Raw genomic sequence first — 15356 nt, 5'->3', positions numbered from 1 at the left:
AATGCTAATCAAGGTTAATTGCTACATTCACCCACCTCCAACAGACAAGAGTTCTTTCTCCCATCTTGGACTTTCCAAGGATATATAAACCTCAGACATAGTTTCTAATATACCTCACAACCTCTGAGGATGCCTGCCATAGATGTGGGCAAAACGTCAGGAGAGAATGCTTCTGGAACATGGCCATACAGTCCGGAAAACTCACATCAATCCAGTGATTCTGGCCATGAAAGCCTTTGAAAACAGAAAGGACATGCTTTTGCTCCCGCTTTACCTATACAGCTTGGGGATGGCGTGAGCTGCCGTTTTGCGCACATAAGGTGACATATCCGATGCCGCCTCCTTGATGGCTAGCATCATGATGGGCACGATGATGGGCACTCGGATACTGGAGAGGACCCGGAGGGCGCTGGCTCGGATAAGTTGGTTGGGATCCTGCAAGAAAGGGAACATTCAGAGTCTTGCATGATATTCTAGGATACTAAAAATGCCCTCTTTTCTCCCTCTTCCATCAAATATATCTGCAAAAATGGCAAACAAAGCAAATGGATTCCCCTGCATCTTAAAAACCTGGGCCAGCTCATTCGAAGCAGACTTGTGGGAGTCCCATACAATGCAAGACTTTGCCCATGTAATAACCAGGATGTTGAATGTACGTATCACATCTGATTGTCCTGTTTTTACAAGCAGGTTCAGCTGCATATTATTAACCCACTACTGAGCAACCTACCAATTCCAAGTAAAGTTTTTATTAGGTGACAATTTCCCTCCATGTGACCTTGGCCGTTGCCAAGTTTCTTCCCAAGGTAGCCAGGATTAGACAACTTCCTGTATTAGAATCGGGTTGAATCTTGCCTTGCAGTGTTTTTACCCTCGTATAATAGTAATAGTAATAATAATAATACTAATAATAACATGCATCTAGAATTTTACTCATCCTGTTTTTAAGTGGTCTTATCAGTTTATGAATCTGCTGTGCACTTTTTCCGCTGAGCAAATTAGGTCTTTGAACCGTAATAAAGATTGATGATGATAAAGGAGCACAATAAGGTTTCATATAGCTATAATAGGTGCAGTTACGGAGGGATTTAAATGCTTTGACTGGTGCTCAAAACACACCAAAAGTCATCAGCAAGGTGACGGCTCTCCTTGAAAAAAAATGATTTGGAAAAGAAACAGTCTATATTAATGGATCCATAGCTTGAAGATACACTCTCCAAAAAGTTATATGTTATATAAGCGACACCATTTTACTCCTCCATTGTACTGGATCATCAATGGATTTTGGTATGCGGTGAAGGCCCTCAAACCAATCCCCAGCGGATACCGAGGTCCTATTCCTTCTCCCAAGGAGAAGCAAGGAAATATCCGAAGGAAACAATAACAAAACACTGGTGGTGTTTTGGTTTCTCTCACCCCAAAAAGGCAAATCTATAGAGGAAAACAGGATAGCCTGGTCACTACAAGGTTGGCTTTTAATTGAATCCACTATGTTCTAAAAGTATCAAGATTATAATAAATCCCACAAAGAAATCCAAACTAAGCTCAGCCCTTCTTCCACCAGTATCCCAGCCTCCAACCTTGAGTCCTCGCTGGAAGGTCGAGATGGACAGCAAAGCCAGATCTTGTTGTTCTTCTGCATATCGCACCAGGTAGACATACACAAGTTTCTTTACCTGCCAAAGAAATGTCATTATTTGTCATGGTCTGACGAGAAGCTTCATAATAATACCATTTATTATCTTCCTATATCCCATCTAAGGTAGGTAAAGGTTTTCTCGACATTAAGTCCAGTCGTGTCCAACTCTAGGGTTTGAGGCTCATCTCAATTTCTAAGCTGAAGAGCCGGCGTTGTCCGTAGACACCTCCAAAGTCATGTGGCCGGCATGACTGCATGGAGCGCTGTTACTTTCCCACCGGAGCAGTACCTATTGATCTACTCAGATCTGCATGTTTTTGAACTGCTAGGTTGGCAGATATGGGATATCTAGATGGACAAGTTGCCTTCCTCTTTTCCCACTTCCTTCGACTATTGCACATTATCATCTTTCCCAACGAAACGTGCCAACTCATGAAATATTTGGCTTCTAGGATAAACTCAGATTTTATGTCTCTAGAACCCAAGAGACACCTTACCTCTATGTTCTTGCAAGCCACATTCTTGACAACAGCGGGGAAGAGATCAGATGCGTTCTTCCCTCTGGCGATCATCTGGGGTCAAGAGAAGAAAGAGTGGGGTTAGAACTAATTATTAAAATTATAGTGATCTATAGACTGAGAGGGGGAGAAGCTTCACTCACCGCCACAATCCTCTTCATGGCCTCAAGCTTCAGTGAATCTTTGTTACTGTCCAGCATCTCCTTCAGATCATCATGCCTGCACAAAAAGAAAGGCAGAGGCTTGTTATCGCAGAAACACAACTGATAAATGCCGGAGGGGCAATCAAATAGGGCTGATCCGGGATATTTTGCTGCCCGATGGAAAGTACTGCCTTCAAAGTGACAAGTGTGGCTAGCTGGACATTCCACAGATATAGAAACCCTACTTGCCTAGTTTCCAACAGACCTCACAACCTCTGAGGGTGCCTGGCATAGTTGTGGGTGAAACGTCAGGAGAGAATGCTTCTGGAACACGGCCATACAGCCGAAAAACTTACAGCAACCCATTACTGTTTGAATGCAAATGGACAGAGCCAAAGCCAGATTTTTTTAATACTGGTAGCCATAGGTGTGGGTGAAACGTCAGAAGGGAATGCTTCTGGAACATGGCAACACAGCACGGAAATTTCACAGTAACCCATTACTGCTTGTATGCAAACGGACAGAGCCAAAGCCAGATTTATAAATACTGGTTGCCATAGGTATGGGCGAAACGTCAGGAGGGAATGCTTCTGGAACATGGCAATACAGCCTGGAAAACTCACAGCAACCCATGAAAGCCTTCGACAACACAATATATTATTATTATATTATTTATTATTTTATTATATTATAATATTAATATATTATTATCTTTATTTATATCCTATCCGACTCAAGGCGGCTCACAATAACATGACACAAACTATAGAATTTAGAACACTGCAAATTCTGGTGAGTCAAAGAGCCAATTCATTCATTCATGTGCAGGACAGCCTTTGATAACACAATATATTATTAATTATTATTATTATTATATATGAAGCCTCCGGTGGCCTAGGGGATAAAAGCCTCGTGACTTGAAGGTTGGGTTGCTGACCTGAAGGCTGCCAGGTTCGAATCCCACCCGGGGAGAGTGCGGATGAGCTCCCTCTATGAGCTCCAGCTCCATGCAGGGACAGGAGAGAAGCCTCCCACAAGGATGGTAAAACATCAAAACATCCGGAAATCCCCTGGGCAACGTCCTTGCAGACGGCCAATTCTCTCACTCCAAAAGCAACTCCGGTTGCTCCCGACACGAAAAAAAATAAAATAAAATAATAATAATTATTATTCCTATCCTTCCTTTCCTCCCTTATAGGGACTCAAGGCGGCGACAACACAATATATTATTATTATTATTATTATTCCTATCCTTCCTTTCCTCCCTTATAGGGACTCAACACAACACAATATATTATTATTATTATTCCTATCCTTTCTTATAGGGACTCAAGGCGGTGACAACACAATATATTATTATTATTATTATTATTATTTCTATTTATTTATTTATTTATTTACAGCATTTATATTCCACCCTTCTCACCCCGAAGGAGACTCAGGGCGGATCACATTACACATATAGGCAAACATTCAATGCCTTTTAACATAGAACAAAGACAAACAAACATAGGCTCCGAGCGGGGCTCGAACTCATGACCTCCTGGTCAGAGTGATTCATTGCAGTTAATTGCACTGGCTTGCTGTCCCGCCTGCGCCACAGCCCGGGCCCTTATAGGGACTCAAGGCGGCTCACAACACTATGACACAAAGTACAGAATTTAGAACACGGCAAATGCTGGTGAGTCATAGAGAAAGCCATTCATTCATTCATTCCTGCGCAGGAGAGAACTGCGATGAAAAGAGCAAAGACACATGAGAGCCGGGAGTGAGAAACCCAATACTTGAGGGGTTTGTGTGTTTAACAAAGGAATCCGAACCCGCACCACTCTGTGAAATATTTATTGGTTGGCAGGCGCATGAGAAAGATACAAGCCATGGCTGCCAGGCAGTTGCCACAGCAACTTCAAGCTATGGCTGCGGATGAAGGGAAGATGCATTTATTCTAGAGCAGGCTGAGGCTATGTTGGGCCCTTCAGGTGTTTTGGACTTCAACTCCCAGCATTCCTCACGGCCTCAGGCCCCTTCCTTTTGCCCCTCAGCCGCTTAAGCGGCTGAGGGGCAAAAGGAAGGGGCCTGAGGCCGTGAGGAATGCTGGGAGTTGAAGTCCAAAACACCTGGAGGGCCCAAGCCTGCTCTAGAGTGGTCCCTCGCCCCGACTAGATGCCCTTTGGACGCCCCTCTCCTACCGTAGTGGCTGGGCCTGGCTTCCGTCGAGGCCTCCCTCGAGTGGCTGGGCGCCCTCCTGCTCGGGGGACTTGAGCAGCTTCAGCTCGTCGCCCTCCAGGGAGCTGTACCAGGTCTGAGGGGCGCCGTCGGGCGTGAGGACCGGGCTCTTGGCCTCCTTCGACGGCGGAGGGGACTTCACCAGCTGGGCCGCCCCCGAAGGCAGCTGCTGAAGGAACTTCTGCATCCCGGGAAGGCCTCCAAGGGGCGCCCCTGACGCCAGCCACGTTTGCAAACGCCTCACGGAGCGGCTCCGCTGGCTAAATGAGAAGGGGGCGGGGCCTAGGCATCGCTCAGCCACGCCTCCTCCTGGATGTCTATAAAGGCAGGGGCGTGGCCTCCTTCTGCCTACAAAGTGAGGGGCGTGGCTTAGGTATCTCTCAGCCACGCCTCCTTCTGCTTTGATGCCTAGACAAAGGCGTGGCTTGGGCATCGCTCAGCCACGCCTCCTGCCTGGATGTCTATAGTCAGAGGCGTGGCTTTGGCATCGTTCAGCCACGCCTCCTCCGCTTTGATGCCTAGACAGGGGCGTGGCTAAGGTATCGCTCAGCTACGCTTTTTGCCTGGATGTCTAAAGAGGCGTGGCTTAGACATTGCTCAGCCACGCCTCCTCCTGCCCGATGCTTGGGGCGTGGCTTAGATATTTCTCAACCACGCCTCCTGACTGGATGTCTATAAAGGCATAGGCGTGGTTTAGGCACCGCTCAGCCACGCCTCCTCCTGCCTGATGCTTGGGGCGTGGCTTAGATATTTCTCAACCACGCCTTCTGACTGGATGTCTATAAAGGCAGAGGCGTGGTTTAGACATTGTTCAGCCACGCCTCCTTCTGCCCGGTGCTTGGGGCGTGGCTTAGGCATCGCTCAGCCCCGCCTCCTGCACGGATGCCTATAAAGAAAAGCAAGGGCGTGGCTTAGGCATCGCTCAGCCACGCCTCCTTCTGCCTTGATACCTAGATAAGGGCGTGGCTTAGGCCCCGCTCAGCCACGCCTCCTGCCTGGATGCCTATAAAGAAAAGCAGGGGCGTGGCTTAGGCATCGCTCAGCCACGCCTCCTTCTGCCTTGATACCTAGATAAGGGCGTGACTTAGGCACCGCTCAGCCACGCCTCCTGCCTGGATGCCTATAAAGAAAAGCAGGGGCGTGGCTTAGGCATCGCTCAGCCACGCCTCCTTCTGCCTTGATACCTAGATAAGGGCGTGGCTTAGGCATCGCTCAGCCCCGCCTCCTGCCTGGACGCCTGAAAAGCAAGGCGGGGGCGTGGCTTAGTGGAGTTCCCAGCCACGCCCGAAACCCCACCAAAACACAAGGCAGAGGGAGCAGCGCCACCTTGCGGCCGCGCCCACGAAGATCACCCAGGCAGCATCCACACTCTAAAATGAGTTCAATTTGCCACCACTTTAACTTCCATTGGAATCCTGAGAATTCAAGTTTAACAAGGTCTTTTAGCTTTCCCTGCCCCCCCCCAAACTACAACTCCCAGGATCCCACAGCATAGAGCCATGACAGTTCAAGGGATGTCAAACTGCATTCATTGGGCACTGAAGATGGGTTTGCCTGCCTGAGATCTAATTCCTCCTCCCAGTTCAGAGACACTGGAAACAGGAATGTATTCACAATTTCAAAGGTGTGAACTTTGCAATCACAAGATGTTCGAGATACACTGGGTGCGAGATTGGATTTGATAATTAACAGTGCTATTTTTATTGGTGGGGTCTGAATGCACAATGTGTGTGTATGATTATTATTATTATTAATTTCTATTAGTAGTATTAGTGTTTCTTTTAATATATTATATTTCTATTACATTTCTATTATATTATATATTATTTTGCTATATTATTATATTACCATTATTATATAATATTATATTATTAGATTTATATTACTATTAGTCTGTTATTATAAATTATTATCATAATTTATTAGTATATTTCTTATATATATATGTGTGTATATATATATATATATATATATATATATATATATATATAAAAGGGTAATGAAATTTCGGCCTAGGACAAAACAACAAAACTACACATCCCAGAAACGCTAAACCTGGCAGCACAACCCCTCATCCATGCCTCTACGTTCATACAACAAAAAGCTCCAGCAACTCCAGAAAACGGCCAGGCTTTGAGACTGCAAGGCTATTCACTGCTATTCCACCTGGCCAACAAAGGATTCCCATAAGCCACAGCAACGCGTGGCCGGGCAAAGCTAGTGTGTGTGTGTGTGTGTGTGTGTGTATGTATGTATGTGTGTGTGTGTGTGTGTGTGTGTGTGTGTGTATATATATATATATATATAATAGGGCTGAAATCCCACTGTCTATAGAGGGATATTATTATTATTATTATTATTATTATTATTATTATTATAGTTTACTTCATATGTATTATATTATTATAATACTGAATACTCACTGTGTATAGGTGATTATTATTATTATTATTATTATTATTATTATTATTATTATTATTAATTTCTCCTATACCCAGCACAATTGCCAATCTTTGTGCTGGACCTATGCCCAACAATTGTTACACTCTTAGGATTGTAAGAACATATCTCTGCAGATATTTATAATATACAGTCTCACCAGCAGATTACATTTAATCAATGCAGTTTGACTCCTTACTTGAACTCCTATGGCTGGGGAATGATGTGATTTGTAGTTTGGTGGGGACCCAACACTCTGCGGCAGAGAAAGCTAAAGACCTTTTAAAACTACAACTCCCAGGATCCCGTCGCATTGAGCCACGGTGGCTAAAATGGGGTCAAACTTCATTCATTCTACAGTGCAGATGCCTCTTTCAAGGGACCAACCAAACCAACTCTGCATTTCGATGGCTATTTCCATACAGAATCCATGCCAAAATAGGTACTGTATATACTCGAGTATAAGCCGACCCGAATATAAGCCGAGGCACCTAATTTTACCACAAAAACAAAAAACAAAAAAACTGGGCAAACGTTGACTCCAGTATGAGCCGAGGGTGGGAAATTTCAGAAATAAAAAGAGATACCAATAAAATTACATTAATAGAGGCATCAGTAGGTTAAATGTTTTTGAATATTTACATAAAGCTCAAATTTAAGATAAGACTGTCCAACTCTGATCAAATCATTATTCTCATCTTCTTCAATCTCAATGTGCTTATGTATCCTTTTAATAATAATAGAGTAAAATAATACATGTAATAATAATAATCATAATAAATAAAGGAAAATAATACAAGTAATAGAATAAAATAATAAATGCAATAATAATATCGGAGTGAAATAATAAATGTATTATTAATAATAATAAAAATAGAGTAAAATAAATGTAATAGTAGCAACAATAATAGAGAAAAATAATAAATGTAATAATACCAATAATAATAGAGAAAAATAATAAATGTACCATCTATTCTCGAGTATAAGCTGACCCAAATATAAGCCAACCAGGACCCTCACCCGAGTATAAGCCAAGGGGGGCTTTTTCAGTCTTTTTTAAGGGCTTATACTCGAGTATATACAGTATATATACAAGAAATAGGTATATATACCTATAGATATAGGTACAAAATACAAAAAAATTACCAACTTTACTCAGAAATAACCCCTCACTAAGTGCAACAGAAATGTAGAATTAGAAGAGACCCCAAGGGCCATCCATTCCAGCCCTGTTCTGCCTTGCAGGACACAACCAAAGCCCTCCCAACAGATGGCCATCCAGTTTTGGTTTAAAGAATCTCAATGGCAATGTTTGGATGTGAGAACTGACTCCCGGCTCAATCTGAATGGGATGTTGGTCTCCATAGGAAAGAGATGCCATTGAGAACAGTATGAGGAGGGATTCCACTGTCACAAAGAATATGTCTTGGCAGATGTTCATCAGTGATTTTACAAAGCAAACACAAGGCAACGCTTTCATCTCTGCCTGTGCCTATCTCAAAAGATAGTAAAATGCATTTAAGGGGGGTGCAATGGCCAAATGCAATCCTGCGGGAAAGGATCAGACAAAGTCCACTTGCGAACGGGAATCGGGATTTTGTTGTCGAAAAAGAGGAAAGCAACAGCAGCTTATTATTTGCTTGGAAGGATGTGAGCTGTCCAATGTACCAAAGCGGATCTCGCTGAAATCAAGGGAACCAAGGGAGAGGAGAAGAACAAGCTCCAGAATGAAGAAATATACAATCTTTGAGTCGGAAGGGTCATGTAGTCCAAGAGAACACAATCAAAGCACTCTTGAAAGATGACCATCCAACCTCTGCTTGAAAACGCCCACCAACCTCTAAGGCAAGCATGGGCATACAATTTGTTTTCGAAGGCTTTCATGGCCGGAATCACTGGGTCGCTGTGAGTTTTCCGGGCTGAATGGACATGTTCCAGAAGCATTCTCTCCTGACGTTTCGCCCACATCTATGGCAGGCATCCTCAGAGGTTGTGAGGTATATTGGAAATTAGGTCAGTGATGTTTACATAACCTTGGAATGTCCAAGACGGGAGAAAGAACTCTTGTCTGTTGGAGGTGGGTGAATGTAGCAATTAACCTTGATTAGCATTGGAAAAGCCTTGCAGCTTCAAAGCCTGGCTGCTTCCTGCCTGGGGGAATCCTTTGTTGGGAGGTGTTGCCTGGCCCTGATTGTTTCATTTCTGGGATCCCTCTGTTGTTCTTTATTTACTGTCCTGATTCACTGTCCCACAGACCTCACAACCTCTGAGGATTCCTGCCATAGATGTGGGCAAAACATCAGGAGAGAATGCTTCTGGAATATAGCCATGCAGCCCGGAAAACTCACAGCAGCCCATGTCCTTTCTGTTTTTTTTTAAATCCCAGTTAAAAAAAACTGGGACAGCTAAATCTATGACAGGCATCCTCAGAGGTTGTGAGACAGGAGGAAACCATGACAATGAACAAAATCTGGCTACCAGGTTTAAAAAAAAAAACTTAAAAATCAGGACAGTAAATAACAAGCAACACTCAAAAAAACAAAAACAAAACAGGGGAATTCCAGACAGGAAACAATCAGGGCCAGCTGACACCTCCCAACAAAGGATTCCTCCAGCCAGGAATCAGCCAGGTTTAGAAAATATTAGCAGCCTGTGCATCTTTTCCAGTGCGCAATTCTAACATTGTGTTGTCAAAGGCTTTTGTGGCTGGAATCACTGGGTGCTGTGATTTTTCCCGGCTGTAAGGATCCCCCAGGCAGGAAGCAGCCAGGCTTTAAAGCTGTAAGGCCACTCATTGCTAATCAAGGTGGCCAATTGCAACATTCACACTCACCACAAACCCTGGACATTATTCCACAGATATATAAACCTTACTTGCTTTGTTTCCAACAGACCTCACAATCTCTGAGGATGCCTGCCGAAAGTGGGCAAAATGTCAGGAGAGAATGCTTCTGGAACATGGCCATACAGCCTGGAAAACTCAACCCTGAAAGCAACCCAATTCTAACATTCCAGCTGACAATCAATATGGTATGGCATAATGCATATATGCATTAAAACATAAACATAAAAATTAAAATACAACCCCTTTGTAGTATTGAGAGCATTAAAATATAAACAATACACATATAAACATTGAAAAAACAAACCCTTTGAGTCATAACAATGAGGCATTAAAATTAAAAATTAAATTAAAAATTAATTAAACCTTTGGGTCCTTAAACCCATTATACAAAAAATAATAATTAAACCTTTGGGTCATTCAAACCCATTATACAAAAAATAATAATTAATCCTTTGGGTCATTGAACCCATTATACAAAAAATAATACAGTAGAGTCTCACTTATCCAAAACTCGCTTATCCAACGTTCTGGATTATCCAACACATTTTTGTAGTCGATGTTTTTAATACATCGTGATATTTTGGTGCTAAATTCGTAAATACAGTAATTACTACATAACATTACTGCGTACTGAACTACTTTTTCTGTCAAATTTGTTGTATAACATGATGTTTTGGTGCTTAATTTGTAAAATCATAACCTAATTTGATGTTTAAAAGGCTTTTCCCCAATCCCTCCTTATTATCCAACATATTCGCTTATCCAAGGTTCTGCCAGTCTGTTTATGTTGGATAAGTGAGACTCTACTGTAATTAAACCTTTGGGTCATTCAAACCCATTATACAAAAAATAATAATTAAACATTTGAGTCATTCAAACCCATTACACAAAAAACAATAATTAAACCTTTGGGTCATTCAAACCCATTATACAAAAATAATAATTAAACCTTTGGGTCATTCAAACCCATTATATAAAAAATAATAATTAAACCTTTGGGTCATTCAAACCCATTATACAAAAAATAATAATTAAACATTTGAGTCATTCAAACCCATTACACAAAAAACAATAATTAAACCTTTGGGTCATTGAATTCATTATACAAAAAATAATAATTAAACCTTTGGGTCATTCAAACCCATTATACAAAAAATAATAATTAAACCTTTGGGTCATTCAAACCCACTATACAAAAATAATAATTAAACCTTTGGGTCATTCAAACCCATTATATAAAAAATAATAATTAAACCTTTGGGTCATTCAAACCCATTATACAAAAAATAATAATTAAACATTTGGGTCATTCAAACCCATTATATATATATACACACACACACACACACACACACACACACACCAACCTTTTGGTCATTCAAACCCATTATACAAAAAATAATAATTAAACATTTGGGTCATTCAAACCCATTATACAAAAAATAATAATTAAACATTTGGGTCATTGAATTCATTCTACAAAAAATAATAATTAAACATTTGGGTCATTCAAACCCATTTATATACATACACACACACACACACACACACACACACCAACCTTTTGGTCATTCAAACCCATTATACAAAAAATAATAATTAAACATTTGGGTCATTGAATTCATTCTACAAAAAATAATAATTAAACATTTGGGTCATTCAAACCCATTATATATATATATATATATATATATATATATATATATATATATACACACACACACACACACACACACACACACACACACACACACACCCACCCACCAACCTTTTGGTCATTCAAACCCATTATACAAAAAATAATAATTAAACCTTTGGGTCATTCAAACCCATTATACAAAAAATAATAAGTAAATCTTTGGGTCATTGAACCCATTATAGGCACTAAAATGTAAACAATGCAAAAATACAAAAAAAAAAACAACAACAACCCAAATTTAACCCAACACTAAAATACATTGAAGCCTCCAACTGCACCCCAATCAGACCCCAAGGATGAATCTGGAGAAGAAGAAAAAAGATCGCGAGGGATCTGATTGGGCACCGCCTTTGCCCCAGGAATCCATGTAATCAATGCAATCCATTCCCTGGCAGGGCTCTGTTTACAAAGCGACCCCTCCCCCTCCGGGTGCAAATGGTTTCTCCCACCATGAACGCAGAGCAAGCCACCTGGGAAGTGGACTGTTCCATTCCCGGCCCGGAATAGGGGACGCCAGCAATTCCCTTTCCAAAGCCCCCCAAGCCATACCTTTTGTAATCCGAGGAGAAGATCCCCCCGCTGGCCGGGTCGTGCCCATATTCGGGCTCCCCCAAACTGGAGGAACCCCCTTTCTCCTCGTTGTAGGCTGGGCCGGCGGACATGGCTGCAGAGGAGGAGGAAGGCCGGCTTGAACCCACGGCAGCAACCTGGACGGTGGGCCTGGGATGATGCGGCTGATGTCATCAGGCCCGGATTGGAGAGGATGCCTCTCTTTTCTTAAAGAGACAGGCACACATTTATTTTTTCGGTCCAAGGGGAGGGGTCTGCTGCATGGGGAGGGGGCAACCAGGCCTTTCATATATTCTGTGCACATCTGGGCTTTTTCTAAGAAACTGTCCACATGTTGCAGGCTACCAAAAATGCCCATTATCAACTCTTTGTAATGTTTTGCTAAGCTCAAAATTTGCATGAGAGAGTGCTCCTGCTTCTCATAGACTTAGCATAGGGATTGGGCTAACCTGTTATTTCATGAACAAACCATGAACATGAACAAAATCTGACTACCAGTATTAAAAAAAACTCTAAAATTAGGACAGTAAATAAAGAACAACACTCTGAAAACAGGGGAATTCCAGACAGGAAACAATCAAAACCAGCTAACACCTCCTAACAAAAGATATTAGTAATTTTGGTTTAATTTCCCAATTAAACCAAAATGACATTCGCACAAAGAAATTCTAAATGTTTTTAGTAACATCCAGTCAAATAAGAAAATTGTATTAAAAACTGAAACATGGTAAATTCCTTAGGACAGTAAATAAAGAACAACACTCTGAAAACAGGGGAATTCCAGACAGGAAACAATTAAAACCAGCTAACACTTCCTAACAAAAGATATTAATAATTTTGGTTTAATTTCCCATTTGCACAAAGAAATTCTAAATGTTTTTAGTAACATCCAGTCAAATAAGAAAATTGTATTAAAAACTGAAACATGGTAAATTCCTTAGGACAGTAAATAAAGAACAACACTCTGAAAACGGGAATTCCAGACAGGAAACAATTAAAACCAGCTAACACTTCCTAACAAAAGATATTAATAATTTTGGTTTAATTTCCCATTCGCCCAAAGAAATTCTAAATGTTTTTAGTAACATCCAGTCAAATAAGAAAATTGTATTAAAAACCGAAACATGGTAAATTCCTTAGGACAGTAAATAAAGAACAACACTCTGAAAACGGGAATTCCAGACAGGAAACAATCAAAACCAGCTAACACCTCCTAACAAAAGACTTTAATAATTTTGGTTTAATTTCCCATTCGCACAAAGACATTCTAAATGTTTTTAGTAACATCCAGTCAAATAAGAAAATTGTATTAAAAACCGAAACATGGGTAAATTCCTCAAGATGTGTTTAGTAAGGCTTCTATGGAAATCTTTGCTGAAGATCTAATTCCACATGTTAAAATTCATGAATATTTAAGATTCAACTTTCTCAAGGCGGCTAACAACCCCACGCTTCGCCAAGTTTTAAAAGTGCAATACAAAAGTTATTTAAAAAAAAAATTAAATAGTAACAGTGGGTGGCAAAAACAAAATTAAAATATAATAATATAAATAAACATAGTAATACACATAGTAATATAAATATAGTAGTAGTAATCGATTTAATTGTTTAATTTCATTTAATCAATTGCTATCAATTTAACAATATAATAATATATAATACTCATATTATACTATACTAATATTATAATATATTGTATATACATATAATATTGATAATATTCTGATGTAATACCATGTAATAATAATACACTATTATAATTGTATATTTATATACATGTAGGTATAGTCATATAGTACAATATAATAATATATGCTTATGTAGTGCTTATATTGTGCTATACTAATAATATAATATATTGTATGTATATATAACTTGTAAGCCACCCTGAGTCCCCTTTGGGGTGAGAAGGGCGGGATATAAATGTCAATAATAATAATAATAATAATAATAATAAAAACAATATAATAATATTATATACTCATATTAAAGTAAATATAAAGATTTTCCCCTGATGTTAAGTCTAGTCGTGTCCGACTCTGGGGGTTAGTGCTCATCTCCATTTCTAAGTCGAAGAGCCGGCGTTGTCCATAGACACCTCCAAGGTCACGTAGCCATTGGCATGACCGCATGGAGCGCCATTACCTTCCCACCAGAGCAGTACCTATTGATCTACTCATATTTGCATGTTTTTGAACTGCTAGGTTGGCAGAAGCTAGGGCTAACAGCGGGAGCTCACTCCACTCCCCTATTTGCCAGTTATCAATCAGTCTGGTTGCCATAATATTGGTTTTCTTGATGTTTAACTGCAACCCAGCTGAATTTTTGCTTCTTGTAGACTTAGCATGGAAAGTTAAAATTCATGAGTATTTTAGGATTAAACCTTCTCAAGGTAGCAAGCAATCCCATGCTTCATCAAGTTTTAAAAGCGCAATAGAGTAGAGTCTCACTTATCCAACATAAATGGGCCGGCAGAATGCTGGATAAGCGAATATGTTGGATAATGAGGGATTAAGGAAAAGCCCATTAAACATCAAGTTAGATTATGATTTTACAAATGAAGCACCAAAACATCATGTTAGACAACACATTTGCCAGAAAGAGTAGATCAGTACGCAGTAATGCTATGTAGTAATTACTGTATTTACGAATTTAGCACCAAAATATCACGATTTATTGAAAACATCGACTACAAAAATGTGTTGGATAATCCAGAACGTTGGATAAGAGAGTGTTGGATAAGTGAGACTCTACTGTACTTTAAACTAAGAAGTTTCAAGGGAGTGTGTGTCTTTTGGCCAACTGCAATTTCTACTTCAAAGTAACAACCATCCTCTGCTAACCAAATATATATATTGTAATAACCTGTTTTTGTCCTTGGCAGTTCCAAGACACAGCTCTTTGTCCTTGGCAGTTCAAAGGCATTGCTCTTCAGTTTAACAACTGAGCTGCCTGTGTGCCATTACATGAATGTTTATGAATATGAACAAAGTAACAACAATCCTCTACTAACCAAATATATATTTTGTAGTGGCCTGTTTTTGTCCTTGGCAGTTCCAAGACACGGCTCTTTGGTTTAACAACTGAGCTACCTGTGTGCCATTACATGAATATCACTTGGCCAAAGGGTTGCCTTCTAACAAGGTTATGCTTCTCTTGACTAGTGGTTTTCAAAAGGTGGTCTCCACATGTCCATGGAGATTCACATTTAAAAAAATTAAAATAGTAAAAACTTAATTCAAATACAATCTATATAAATTAAAAGGCAATGTCCGTC

At 40.4% G+C, this 15356-nt stretch overlaps 1 protein-coding gene across 7 annotated transcripts in view; it reads right to left on the bottom strand.

Annotated features, from left to right (window-relative positions):
• Positions 1–12247, bottom strand: part of ap3b2 (adaptor related protein complex 3 subunit beta 2) — a 45157-nt gene extending 32910 nt beyond the window's left edge. For 3 of the 7 annotated variants that reach the window (XM_062963472.1, XM_062963473.1, XM_062963474.1), the window contains exons 1-5: positions 4490–4974; positions 2301–2376; positions 2137–2211; positions 1581–1676; positions 275–435 (exon numbers count right to left, since the gene is read on the bottom strand). In XM_062963472.1, the coding sequence (XP_062819542.1) occupies positions 275–435; positions 1581–1676; positions 2137–2211; positions 2301–2376; positions 4490–4959 (878 nt within the window). In that variant the 5' untranslated portion in view covers positions 4960–4974. Of the gene's footprint in view, positions 1–274; positions 436–1580; positions 1677–2136; positions 2212–2300; positions 2377–4489; positions 4975–12058 lie in introns of those variants that run through there. The other 4 variants (XM_062963478.1, XM_062963476.1, XM_062963475.1 and 1 more) reach the window with 3 other exon arrangements.
• Between the last annotated feature and the right edge of the window lie 3109 nt (positions 12248–15356).

The sequence above is a fragment of the Anolis carolinensis genome, unplaced genomic scaffold, assembly GCF_035594765.1.
Source record: "Anolis carolinensis isolate JA03-04 unplaced genomic scaffold, rAnoCar3.1.pri scaffold_11, whole genome shotgun sequence".
NCBI classification, from domain to species: domain Eukaryota; kingdom Metazoa; phylum Chordata; class Lepidosauria; order Squamata; family Dactyloidae; genus Anolis; species Anolis carolinensis.
Note: the sequence above shows the minus strand (reverse complement) of the source record. Positions and strands in the feature narration are given on the sequence as shown.